The 14,158-nt window shown below is 36.0% G+C and overlaps 1 protein-coding gene across 4 annotated transcripts in view; it reads left to right on the top strand.

Annotated features, from left to right (window-relative positions):
* Positions 1-14,158, top strand: part of CBLB (Cbl proto-oncogene B) — a 137,081-nt gene that overhangs the window by 84,478 nt on the left and 38,445 nt on the right. For all 4 annotated transcript variants that reach the window (XM_087757278.1, XM_087757282.1, XM_087757279.1 and 1 more), the window contains exons 6-10: positions 1,807-1,928; positions 4,311-4,448; positions 5,956-6,043; positions 7,842-7,973; positions 11,842-12,045. In XM_087757278.1, the coding sequence (XP_087613404.1) occupies positions 1,807-1,928; positions 4,311-4,448; positions 5,956-6,043; positions 7,842-7,973; positions 11,842-12,045 (684 nt within the window). The remainder of the gene's footprint in view (positions 1-1,806; positions 1,929-4,310; positions 4,449-5,955; positions 6,044-7,841; positions 7,974-11,841; positions 12,046-14,158) is intronic.

Raw genomic sequence — 14,158 nt, 5'->3', positions numbered from 1 at the left:
CTGTATGCACGCACAGCTTTAAGTGCTGCGTTCTCTGACCAGAGATAAAGTTAGCACGGCAGAATATGTCGCAGCTTTGAAGGAAAGGAGCTTCATTCTGTCACTGTTAACATGTTCGATTAATTGTCCTTTTATGCAAAAATATTTCCATAGGAGAGAAGGTGTACAAATCTCTTCCCGTTTAACGTTTCTGCTTTTGTAATACTCTAAGTTCGTGTGCACAAGGCATGCTATGAGTTCGGGCCCTTTCATTTTTCAGTCGTACTGTCACATCATTTTCTAGGTATAGCAGTAGTGTGATGCTCTGTAGAGAGTCCAACCGTTGGAGGAAGATACTGTCTACTGTCAACTTAGAAGCTTAATGGTTGTGATTAACCAAGGAATTTGCACGCTAACTGAATTTATTTGATAATGTACTGTAGCAAGCCTTTATATTACCGTGCTCCAACAAAACATCCAAGTACTGGGTGTTTAATCAGCCTTTTTTGATTTACATTGCATGCATTTGAGTAACACAACAGGAGAAAGAACGCTGTGTTGTTGTGAAGGGAGTGTCAGTCTTGGTGTAGTAAAAGGGGAAGAGCCAACTCCCTTTTTTCTCTGGTTAGGGCAGCTAAAATTTTTCACGTGATGAAGCCTCCTGGCATCCATCTTCGGGGAGGGTGCAGAGAGGAGCTGGCAAGGTGCGGTGTTGCATCTAGGATTGTGACTTCTTTTCTCCTTTCTTTTGTACAAATTTGAAACCTTGAGGTTTCTTACGGCCTGTGCTGAAACCTTACTGTTCTAGTTCATGTGTCTGATTTGAAGAAGTATTAATTTTAAAAATAAAACAGGTGTTCAACCACGTTTAATTAGTGGTTAGGGTTTGCCTGGGAAATGTATCATAATCTCAGGCAGAAGTGTTAGGATACTCTGGTCAAGTGTGCCACACAGGCATTTCATCTCTGCCTTACTAGCCCTTAGAAGCCCTTTTAAAGGGAATTTGCAGGGCCCACAAGAACACAAGCCTCTTCTCTTGTATTGCTTAATTTCACCCGCCTTGATCTTTTGACAAATATATAAAAAAATCTCGAAACCATTCAGAGGCAGTTTCTTGTCTCTCCAAATGCTGGCAGTGAACACTTAATATATTTGTATAAATCCACTACTTAAAAATCATCCTTCATTTACAGTAAAGGACTGTTCTGTATTCTTCAAAGTGATAGCATATAAGGCATGTTTCTCTGAGTTTTCTGAACCATTTGCTCTTCAGGTCAGTAAAGACCGTGATGAAGTGCTGTCAATATTTGTTCTGTTTTCTGGCTGTAATATCTTTATGGTAACTGAAGAAATCAAGAAGTAGAGAATAAGAAAAGGAATGACAGCTCTAATTAGTGGCTTTATTAGGCTTCATTTGTTAGTGTTACTTATCATTAACTGTGAAAGTGCCTCAGGACCTCTCAAGAATAGGCTTAATTTTGTTTTTATTAAACCATCATGGAGCCATACTCTCCAGGTTCTAACTAAATATGATATTTAATATTTTATGTAGCTACAAATGGGAGATCCCTTAAATTCAAGGTCTTCAAAATCTTTATCCAAAAATTTATACTTGGTGTTCTTGGAATAATTCTTCTGAAGGAACCCTTGTAGCAAAGCTGGGTATATAGGACAGTCTTTTTTACTATTTAGACCTTTAACCCAAAGTGCGTATTTTTCAACTGAAGCTAAACCACTGTAGGTCTCTCTGACAAATTGACCTGAGTTCTGTTAGAAATGTGTAACTACCTGGCTGCATCTGTTTAATTGTTTGTCTTCTCTTTTTAGCCGTGGGGTTCAATCTTAAGGAATTGGAACTTCTTAGCTGTGACGCATCCTGGATATATGGCGTTCCTGACATACGACGAGGTGAAAGCGAGGTTGCAAAAATACAGCACTAAGCCTGGGAGGTGAGAATTTTGCTGATTATTGCTTTCCAAATAAACTTGCTGTGTCATACGCTACATAATTATTCTAGGTTCATACTTCTATATTGTGTGATACTTACACTCACTGCAATATTGAAGGAGAGAATTTTTGGCCTTTTTTTTTTTTGTAACGGAGTGAATCAGAGAAGTAGTAGGTATTTTTTTATACTTGTGATTTTATTTATATCAAAATGTATTTTTAAAAGTAGTTTAATACTAAAGCTCAGAACTCCACATTCAAAAAATGCTGACCTTTTAGATTTTAAGACATAGGAATTTTGTAACCATGATCTGTTTTTTATGCCATAATTCTTCTACAGTGCTATGAAGCAAAAAAAAAAATTGTATTAGCACACGGAAGTCTAAATAAGTACAAATAAGCAGGGGAAAAAAGAGAAATTACATTGCATTTCCTTTCTTCTGAATTAGGTACAACAATGCATTCTTGAAAAGCATATTTGAAAATATGATTTGCTTTTCAAAATTGGCATTGAATTGTTGCTTAATAGTAAAGTAAAAATCATCTTAACTTCTTTCATTGTAGCACACTTAAATTATGAATTTAATCAGTGCTTATATGTTCTTTTACGTTTGTTTTTTTTTTTTCTTTGCCAGTAATGATTCTATATTACAAACTCTGCACCTAGAAAAGGAGTCTGTCAGATTAAATATCATGATATGTAGAGGTTTTTAAATAATTTCTGTGTGGTGCTATACATACTGAATTATTCAAACTGAACTTTTACCATTTATGCCACTTCTGTTGTCCTATTTTTTTCTTCACTCAGAGAAATAAAAATTCACTAATGGATTTAATCCTATATTACTTAACTTTCATTTTGCTAGTTTTACCTTTCAGTTATGAAGCTTTTTTCCCTAATGTCTAGTTATCTAACTTTGCTGCAGGATCACATGTATACATAGTTAAAAGTGCATCATTTTGAAACTCGTTAGAGAAGTCTAGCAACAGTTATACCCATATTCTGTACTTGGTTTCTTTTGATTTTTAGCAAAGAATATACTGTATCTTGTTAAGTTACCTGGCTGGTCAAGTGCATATGTACAAGAATCTTGTGTTTCCAGTAGAATAACATCGATTTTTAGCTAGACACTCATGAACACTATTATGGAAGTCAGATAACTAGGTTGATTTTGAGAGTGGTTGCTATAGTTAGTATTTTCTCTATTATTGATTCTGATGCTGTGATTATAAAAGAGAAGTAATAAAGAAATTATCCCAAGTTGTCTCTATGTTCCTTGTAAATAGAGTTAGTTTTAAGATAACTTCCTATTGCATATCAGAAAATGACTTTCTGAATTGCTTAGGTGAAGTGCTGGAGTGTGAAAGAGGAGATATGAAGTGAAATTGCTTCTTTAATCTGTCTAAAATCCTGGAAATTACAAGATTCTGTTCAAATGAATGGTTACTACTTCAATGTAATGTTGGCCCTATTGAAGGTTGCAAGAGCTACGCCAGACTTCAGGGAGGCTAAGATTTCTCATCTTAAACAGTTTGGAAGGAAATAAAATATTGATGTATAATTAAGAAAAGCTGCTCTATAATACAAAATTGAGTTTGTGGTATTTCACTGTGGGATGCTTTTCTGAATGAGGTTTTTGCATACAAGATGGTGTCTGACATGAAAGGGACTAGAGTTTTTAGTAAGAAGAACTAAACATGCCTGATACTGTTGCCTGTAATCTACTGTGCTCTCTGTCCACGTTATGTATACTCCCAGCTATCACCTGTAACACACAAAAGTATTTAAGTTTAAGTCCAGTTGGGTTGGTATTATCTGGTATTTTCTGAAGTAAAAGTGATATTTCTTCTGTCCTGTTCACCTCCTCTGATACACAAAAAATTAACATTGCTAGTAGAGCGGTTTTTATTATTCATTATTCATATTTCTGTTGCATCTAAAGATGTTTTATATTTCCCCTCCCATTCGTTCAGGTGATTGGCCTGTGTATGCACAAAAGGTATATGTTGTAGCTATGGAGACTTGATAATATTGATAATATAATACGCTATTCTTGAAAAGGTTTATGGGCATGCCTAAAGGTATGTAATAGGGCTATTCACAGTGAATGTGCAGCTTTCACTTTGAGAACTAAAAAGCAAGCAAATGAAAAGCTGGGGGTAGGGTGCTGCTGTTACCTTATTTCTGCCCATGAGGAAATGACAGCATAAAAGATGCAGGTTTATTTAAGGTTATACAAAGAACACGGGGCAGAATTGGGCATCTGACCCAAATCTTCAGAGACCTAAATCAGTGTCTTAACCAGAGGCCATCCTTGCTCCCTCCACTTGTTTTGCTGAACTCCGATTAATACTGACTTTTTATTCATGCTGTTTTTATCAAGCTACATTTTCAGACTGAGTTGCACTCGCTTGGGACAGTGGGCCATTGGATACGTGACTGGCGATGGGAACATATTGCAGACCATACCTCACAATAAGCCTCTGTTTCAAGCTTTGATTGATGGCAGCCGGGAAGGATTGTAAGTACAAATTCCTATAGTCACCAGAGGTATGAAATCCTGATTTTCTTCTTCTAATGCTCATATGGGTAGTTATTAAAGATCTTTAAAACAGAGAATCTGGATATGGTGTTTACCATTCCTTCGGAGTGTAAGGACCATCCCTTTTATTCATTTGAAAAACACTTGTTTCCAGGTAATTCCATTAACCAAAGTTAACCAAAGCCATATCTCATAGCAGATAAATTCCAGGAGAAAATAAAATGGGGCAGCTGTCACATTGATTCCCACCCCCCCAAGAGTCCCAAATGCACTTAAGATTATTGAACAATTACTACTGCCAGTTATTCATGTGTCTAGCTCTGGACAATGATTTGAAAGCTATGTAATTGCTTTTTTATATATTGTGCAGCCAGAACATTTTCCAGGTTCTAATAGTTTACTGAAAAGATTTATAATTATAAGAGAATCTAAGTTTATAGTGAGAAGTAGTACTTTTGTACTAGGTTGGCTGAAGTAACAGACAAATTTTTGGTGTCAGAATCTTTCCACTGGGATACATGTTTTGATATATCCACGTGATCATAATGAAAAAAAAAGGGAAAATTGAAAAAGCCTCAAAAAAAGATTGAGAAACCCTTTACAATTGTGCAATTTTTCTCAGTCCTGCACAGTCCAGTAATTTTTTTTCTAGGTATGATGATTTCATACCTGTAATAAAAAACACACTTACAGTGGTAGTGCTTCCACTTGACAAAAACTGAGCAAACAAAAACTAGAGCTGAGAATATTTAATGCAGAGTGAAGTTTTTGTACCCTATGTAAATATAACTTTCTCAGTGTGACTTAATAACACGACTTTCAAGAAACTGTTTCCAAGTTAGAGGTAACATAACTCTAAATACAGAACAACTTAGAGTCTCTGTAATATCATTTAACCTATTATTAATTTCCCACAGGATTGAAATGCCCCCATCAGTTCTTGCTTACAGTCCAGTCTGCCTCTTGGATTCTTAGTGTAGATTCTTGTCATAATATGCACATTTATATATATCATAATACACACAGATATACACAAATGTGTGTTACTTTCTATTCTGCTCCATTACTTGAAATAGTCTATAGAGTCACCAAGTGTGATGCTTGCAGTGGAGAGATCACTAGGAAAATACGCGAGTATAAGCTCACAGTGAAATGAAGATCTAAAATAATATTCTGTTGAGCTACTCCCAGAAAGTTATCTGCTAATCAAAGCTCAGATGCATTCTGGTGGTAGCTATGCATGTGATGTCAAAATCTTTCCTGTGCTTTTATAAATAGACTTGAGCATGGTGTCAAAATGCATATGTAGCAATTCATTTGCACCCAAAAGATAAGAAAGATGGCTGAGGAAAGATGATGCATTTTAGTTAGTCTCCTGTAACTTATTCTGCCCCTTTGAAATTTCATACGTATTATTTAGCTACTAAAGCAAAATAAATGTGCATATATATATATATATATATATAACAATCTTCTTGTGATGCAGCTATCTGTTCCCAGATGGACGAAGTTATAATCCTGATTTGACAGGATTATGTGAACCCACACCACATGATCACATAAAAGTCACACAGGTATGTTGCAGTTTGTCAGTTATTTCGTAATCTTCACTTCCCTTAGTATCTCATCTAGCAGTGATAATAAGCTTTTATTAAAACGTGAGAAATAAATTCATAAGAGTGAAAATTATATTGTTGATAGAAGGGCTTAGATCAAGAACAGGATAATAATCCTTTAAACTCTAGAGCTGATGGTGATGCAGACGGCATGTCTTGAAAAGTTTTGTTTATTCTAAGCCTCTTCCAAGTGAGAAATGTGTTAATGGTTATTAAAGATTTTTCTGATATTTATGTTACAGGTTTATGTAGCTTGGTGTTTCCTTGCCAATAGCAGATAGGAATACAGAAATAAAATCAAGATCAAATGTAGTTTTGAAGCCTGAATAGGAATGGTACAGTTTGTTGACAAGTCCAGGAGGAAGAGTATAGTTCATATATCACAAAGATACCAGTTCCAGGGTCTCTTTCCTTTCTTCTTTGTCTATTGTGCAATTTAAAAGAGAGATCAGGGAAAAGCAACAGAAATAATTAGGTGCCTAAAGGGAGACGCTTTGCAGAGAAAATTAGAATACCTAGCTGTGTTTGTAGTCTTGTTAAGTGATGATGTGATAAACTAATCTGCAGATGTCTGATACTCAACTAATAGGAAGCAGCCACCATGAGACAAATGCTTGATTAAAAATGGTGCTGAAATTAACATTAGAAGGTTAAGGTATACTGTATAGAGTATTTTTGCTGACAAAAGCATCAGGAAGACTTGAGGATATGTTCAAGGAAAGACATCAGACTAGATACAAGCCATAATGTTTCAGATGGTCTTCCATTTCTTCAGAACAGACTGGATGACCTGCTGAATCTTCTGTAATTCGGAGTACTCTGTGCATTCCACCTCTAGAAATACTTTAGAAAAGTATTCATTACCGTCTATGGTATTATCAGGAATACCATTATGGAAATATCTGTTTCCTAAGTAAGAGAATTCCTAAAAACAATTACCTGAAGAAACTCCGAGTACGTCCACTTACCTGACTTCCCTCTTTTCCCTGCAGTCTTAAAGTAGTAATGAAAGAGTAATGCAGAGATATCAGATATTTGTGTTGCACGGAACAATTTTCTAGACCTGTATCCTTACTCTTCCTCAAGGAAAGAAAAAGCAGCTTAGGCATTCTCAGTGATTACCTTTTTCTTCACAAGCCGATCATGTTGTATTTTGAATTCACTGAATGAATCCAGTTGCTTCTGAACTTGTAGTTATGAGGACACCATGAGTTAATTCTGATGGCAATTCAACAGAGTCTGAACTATGTGAATAGTTCATACTACAACCTTGCTGTAGGCAGAAAGCCCTCTTGCTTGTCAGTTTTCAGTCCGATAACTTTTATTAGTCCTAAACTCATACCTAGAAAAGGAAATCCCAATTTTCTTCCCATTTATCACTTAATTTCTCACTTACAACCCTGTGTTCATTATCTTCCTCTTAACTGCCACCAAGGAAAAGCAGGATGTATGCCTTGCTGCATGTGAGAAGTCTACAGAGAACCTAATAGGCACAGATATTTTGAACTTTTTTTGTAGCATGTATTGTAGTGTATCACAGGTTTGAAGAAGCAAAAAAAGTAAGCTGTTTCAGTAACCTTAGTGTGGCTTTTAGTAGTGATAGTTTGTGGCTTTTAGTAGTGATAGTTTCCTTGACTAATAAGTGGGTTGGAAGACAGGGGACTCGGAGAAATGTTTGTCACTACTAGTGCTTAAGTATATTCTTTGTGAACAAATCATGGTGAAGAAATAATCGCTTGACTGTCTTTTCTTACAGGAGCAGTATGAATTGTACTGTGAAATGGGTTCCACTTTCCAGCTGTGTAAAATCTGTGCAGAGAATGACAAGGATGTGAAGATAGAGCCTTGTGGACACCTTATGTGCACTTCTTGTCTTACAGCATGGCAGGTACTGTCATAGTTCAGTTAGTGGAGAAGAGGATGGATTTCTCTGTTACATCCCTGTTTACAGTGTGGGTATATGTTTACTTTTCCAGGTACTCAGTAAGAGGGTTCAAGGACAAATATATTTACAATTATAAACTTTTTCATTCTGTGACCAAAATCTGTGAAAAATAAAGTTCCAGGAGTCATTAAAATCTGGACTTGTAGGCTTGCCAAGGCCGTTTGCTGACTGCTGCTAAGTGGAAACTATTTCCTGAGCCCAGTATCTACTCAGACAGTGAAAGCTGGGCATTTGGTGCCAGTTCAGCCACCCGGGTCACTTCTTGATGTATTCAAAAGGCATGAAGAGGACAGGTAGCAGCTGGGAGTGGATAACTGACTAGACAGCATTTTATAAGGAGACAGGATGTCTTTGGTGAGAGAAGGATTCAATCAGTTGTACAAGTCATGAAGTGGCCTGTGGAAAAATAAGCTTGGGATTCTTGTATTTCATGTTAATAATATGTAAAGCGCTAAACCACCTAGCTTTAGATGGTTGGTGGGGTAAAAGATTGAATGGAGGGGAAACTCTGATCTCTCAATGTCATTTACAGAATATCCCAAAAAACTCGGAGACTTTCTGGTGACACAGGTTGGTGTGTTTTGTCCGTCTTGTTCATGGACATACCAGTCCATCGAAAAAGGGAGGACTGGTACCTTTAGTTCAGCACAGCTAACAAGCATTTGACAGTCAAAAGCAGAGGTCATTGCTCTTTACAACTTCAGACTTTCCCCTAATAGGTGCTTTTCAAGCTGAATCAGTTCTGCCTCCTTCTCCTTGCCCCTTTCTTCTTTCATATCTGTGTTTTGTGGGGAGAAGTAAGGGTCATCCCATTCTCAGGAAGGACTCTGTTCCACAGTTAGGCACCAGTCTTTGGTTACAAATGTAGGGAGAAGAGTAAAAAGAGTCCTTGACTCTAGTCCGTTTTTGACCTGGTTTTAAATGAGTTCATCTCAGTTAATGAGTTTTCATTCTCATGTTTGAGATATGACTTAAAGTACTATAGTTTTTTTTTCAAATTCCTAATTAAGAAATCATCATTGGCAAGCCGACACGATGTATCAGAAGTTATCACTTGAGTTTTCCTTCCATTAGCAATAAAGCTTGCTGAAAAAGAAGTATTCATAGTTTCTGATTTTGTGTTCTTTCTGAAATTTGAGTTTGATGCTCCAAACACAAATCTCTCAAATTGCCCACAGATCAGAAATTCTGAGAAAATTCCATTTCACTGCTAAGCAGCTGCTGAGCTGGAACAATATTTCTCATTTCAGGAGTACCCTTTCGCTGTTCTTACCAGTTTCATTCTGAATGACAAATATAGAGGTTTGACTATGTTAATCTTTGACCTAAGAAAATTCGGAGGTCTGTAGCTTTTGCCTTTTTTTTTCTTTTTTTTTTTTTTTTTTTTTTCCTCCCTCCCCGTAGCTGAAAGAACTAAGCAGAAGGACTGAAATCTTTCTGCTTTTGATTGCCTGGTGTCTCACAGCATGCTATCAGCATGTTCCAAGCTAAGGTCCTCAGTACTTTGGCCAATGGCTAGGGATTCAGGAAGAGGACAACAAAGCATTTTAGTCTCAGAGAACTGATATGTTCGAAAACATCAAGCTTCATCAGAACATTGCAACCGGCTGTAATCGGCCAGGTACATTTCGGACTTCATTACAAATTTAACTTTTGTGTAATTCGTGAGGCAATGAAGAAATATTACACAGTAACAGCATCAGCTGCTGCGAGCTTCTGGTGGGCTAGTGTTTAACTGGCAGCATATAATGACTCATTAGACATGCCTCAAGAGGTCCAATACAGATGTTTTCACTAAGCAGAAAAAAATTGAATAAGCAACATCAGATCTGCATAGAATACTAAGGATGATTCAGAGTTGTTCAGCTTTATGGAGATCAGTCTCTCAAATGAGACTTAGTTTAACTGTTCCCTTTTTGTATTATGCAACAGGAGTAAAATGTCATTTTCTTCCACAGAAATCTATTCTTGTCTAAAAACTACATGTCTGGACTTCATTCTAAAAGCATATGGGCATATATGCTGCATTGTAAGGTTCACAATAGCTACTCTTTCAATGTTCTAAGTAACTTTTCTGTGGGCATGGACAAATGTGTGTATTCATATAGACATCTCAGATCTCAGTTTTAATTTCCCAGTTGTATTCATACTGTTGAATGCAAGTCTCTGCTGCTGTGATTGGTTACCCAGTATATTTTGGTGAACTTAGTGCTTTTGAAAAGAAAGGAAGGAGACTGCTAGTACAGAACTGTTTGACAACACAGATACAAGAAAGCCTTGAAAATGGAAAGCTCTGTGCCTCATCTGTAAAGCTGTTTTTAGAAAATGAAACTGTAAAGAATTGTATGAGTAAGGGAGGACTTCTGTTCATTTGACAGTGATTACTTCAGTAGGTCCATATAATTTGGAGGTACTCTTTGAGGTAGTAAGTGATGTTGACTAGTCCTCTGTAATAAGGATGCAAGGCTGCTAATAGTAGCTTACATGTATCTTTCCATACAAAGTGAAAATCCTGTACTAACCGTGTAAATAGACACAACTGTTGTCAGGAGACATCACTTATAGTTATCTGGCCTTGGGATACAGTTCTTCCACAAACTGTAAAATCATCTGTCAGTTTAGTAAGACTGGCAAGTGTCAAGATAAAAATAATGCTAGAAAAAAATTAAAGCTGTACTTACTTCTGAGAAATCAAAAAGCTGTGCTTGCTTGATGATATTTCAGGATAGGTAAGTTGTTTAGAATTAATTTTGATGTTCGTATTTTTTTAGCTGTTTGTCTACCTGACTGCAAATATGACACAGTGTGATTTCTGATTCAGATTGAATTATCTTGATCTCTCAAAGCTTCAGGGCTCTTTTGGGTGTGGTTTGGCTTGGTTTGTTTGTTTTGGTTTTTGTTTGTTGGTTGTGGGTTTTTTTTTTATTCAAATCTACATTGTGCCTCTTGATGGAAAAATTTCTTCATAAGTGCTTGAGAGACTTGTCTCTGATATTTTTGTTCATTAGTAGCCTGAAACCTACTTTAAAGGCTTTTTGATTACTTCTGATAAGGAAAAAATATTTCTGAAATGAGTAAAAAGAATGGAAATATGCCTGCTTGAAAATCATTTAACACATTATACCACTTAGAAATTACAATTCAAGTAATTCTTGTTTCTGATGACATATAAAAATAGTTCCTTGTTTTACATAATATGTTGAAAATGTCGTAAAGTCCTAGTTTGTTACTTAACATGTCAAAAAATGTTTGTAGCTTTAGATGTTCTGTTGCATATCGTTGAATGATGATAATGTTGCAGCCATGATGGACTTTATCTATGTTCTTCAGAGAATAAGAGCTGCATGCCCTAAAGCTCATCTGCATTTTCTAACTTCGAATGAAAAATAAATACTTTTATGTTAAATATAAAAGATATATAATAAAATGCATTATCTCTGTCTACACACCTCACCTTCTTTCCTCTGAAGAAATAGGAAAATTGTAATCCTAAAAGGCAAGGTGTTACTTCCTCACCTGTTATACTGAGACAATTACAATTTTGGTGCTTTATAAAGATAATGGTTGCATTTTGATTAGTTGTTTTTAAATGAAGCTTAATCTTTTGGAGAGACAGCTTTAAAAGTGCAGTCATTTTACCTTTTACTACAGTTAAATATCTATGAATGTTTCCTGTTTACTCCAGTGCTTCTTTACAAGCTCTTAGAGACCTGTTAAGGGCATTTTTGTGTAGAAAGATATAAGACCTACTTTTTAAATTACTTTTATTTTTTATTTTTAAAAATTCATGTACTTTTTTGTCTTGCTGTAGGAATCTGATGGCCAAGGCTGTCCTTTCTGCCGCTGTGAAATCAAAGGAACTGAACCAATCATTGTGGATCCCTTTGATCCAAGGGATGAAAACTCCAGGTGCTGCAGTATTATTGATAGCTTTAGTATGCCCATGTTGGACTTGGATGACGATGATGATAGAGAGGAGTCTTTAATGATGAATCGTTTGGCTTCAGTCCGAAAGGTAAATTTTCAAATACTGCACAACAAATAAAGCAATACATTTGTAAATGAAGCTGGCTGTACCTTTAACCAATTGAGAGGTCGCACTTCATGCTCTAGGTTTCAGCAACTCGCTGAACAGTTCCTGGGTTGAAAAAACAAAACACATCAATATTGCAGCAATGATACTGATGTTGAATAGGAGAAAAAAAAAAAAATTCCAGATTCTCAGCTGATGTGAACTGAGTTAACTCTGTTTATAATGGAGGAAGCATGAGTTTGCACCAGCTGAGACTTAGCCAAAATACACTGTATGGACAATTCCCTGAACTTTCATTTGTAAGGAACAAAAAATTTCATGTATACAGAATATATTATTAATTTTCTGCACATGTATGTATACACATGCACAGAATGTTTTAGGATTAAACTTGAGTTTTTAAATAGGTTATAAATCTTATTGCTTTGTAAAGGTGACTTGGAACCCAATTCGTATTGCACACAAGTAGCTTTTAATCATGTTCCGTGTTAGTTGTCTATGATGTTTTTCAGTGTTTTTAGTATTAGGTACTTTTAGCAGGAAAAGCATATCTGAGATTATTCATAGTGACTTTGTGTTTTGGGATGTTTTTTGTCCTGCAGGTGCTCTGTGTTAAATTCTGGGATCTTTCTTTAGTCACAGGAGATTTTATCACAGATAAATAAGTACTATCATTAACAACAGTTTATTTTATGTTGGTAGTTTTTGCTACAATATTTTAGCCCTGAATAGATATTGTCATAGGCCACGCTACACTGAATTTTACAGTGCATTTTCTAGAATTTACCTTTTACTAAGACCATCTATAGAGATTGAATAGTTGCCTTGGAATTAGTTCTGTAACATCTTACTCTTCCATTTCCTTATCCTTCTATCTGTTTTTTAAAAAAAGAAAAAAAAAAAAAAAAGTGTTCCACCCTCATATCTGAGAGTATCTCTCAGTTAATATACATACTTCTGATATGCTTCCTAACCTCTTAAGTCATATGAATCATTCTTGTGTTGTGTATGTAATACAACAGGGCCTACTCTTGGGAACAGTTTATCCTTCCTGCCTGGACCTAAATTGCAGTCTGCAGCCTGACCTCTGTGAGATAGCCTTGAATTGATGTGCTTTTATAACACTATCCCTTCCATGATAAGGCAAAAATGCATTATGCTTTTATCAAAAGAAGGAACAATAGGCTTTATTATAAGAAGTCTTGTTTTCAGCATCCCCCAAGTGCTTGAGTGCTTTCGTGCTTGCTATTTTTGTCATTAATTTCATCATTCAGTGAAAGAAATCTACAAATTATCCCTGAAGTTTAGGAACAGCGTTTTCCACTCTATGTTAGCCTCTTGAAGTCCTTACTTGAAAGTGTTGAACTATCAGGTCATTTGGTGATTTTCAGCTGCTGTTTTCTTCTTAAAACTGTTACCACTGGTTGTACAGTGATGCTCTTAACCACACCACCTGTGTGGAATATGGCATTATTTATATACGCTTTTTGTTAGTAATGCCTTCCTCAGCCTTGTCTGTTTATTATTTATTTTTCCTGCTAAACAGTGTTTCTTCAGAGCCTGCTAGAAGAAATTCTTTTTTTCCCTCTATGACATTGCATAGGATTTTACTCTTTTTGTATTTTTCTTTTGTTTCTTGTTAATGCTGTTAATATGAATATGGTACTGCATAATGTCTGTGTTGTAGTCATTTGATTTGTTGAAACAATGGAAGTTAGATGATAGACACTAATTTAGTTCTTGCAGCCAGCCTGCTGATATTGTTGTGACTTTGCAATCCCAGTGAACGAGTTTTTCAATTCTTATTTTATGGCAAGGATTGCCACATGCTTTCTCAACATAAAGCTGTTAATCCTTGAAAATCAAATGGGCTGATTTTGTCTCGAATCACCTGGCTAGACCATGTGGTATTACTGAGAAAATCTTCTTGTGGCAGATCTGGCTAGTAGTGAGCTGGGGTGTTAAACTTGCTAGAAGAGGAAAGTTCCAGGGACATGAAGTCCTGATGAAAGTGACTGTAGGGCTTCATGATGTGTTGCGGAAATATTCAAATAAGTCCTTTTTGTCCTGAAAGCCTTGTGGGAAGGGGCAGTGT

This window comes from Nipponia nippon, unplaced genomic scaffold (genome assembly GCF_047370975.1).
Source record: "Nipponia nippon isolate SJK-2023a ecotype South Korea unplaced genomic scaffold, ASM4737097v1 scaffold_2, whole genome shotgun sequence".
In the NCBI taxonomy this organism is placed as follows: Eukaryota; Metazoa; Chordata; class Aves; order Pelecaniformes; family Threskiornithidae; genus Nipponia; species Nipponia nippon.
The sequence above is the reverse complement of the archived record's forward strand: the minus strand, read 5'-3'. Positions and strand labels throughout refer to the sequence as shown.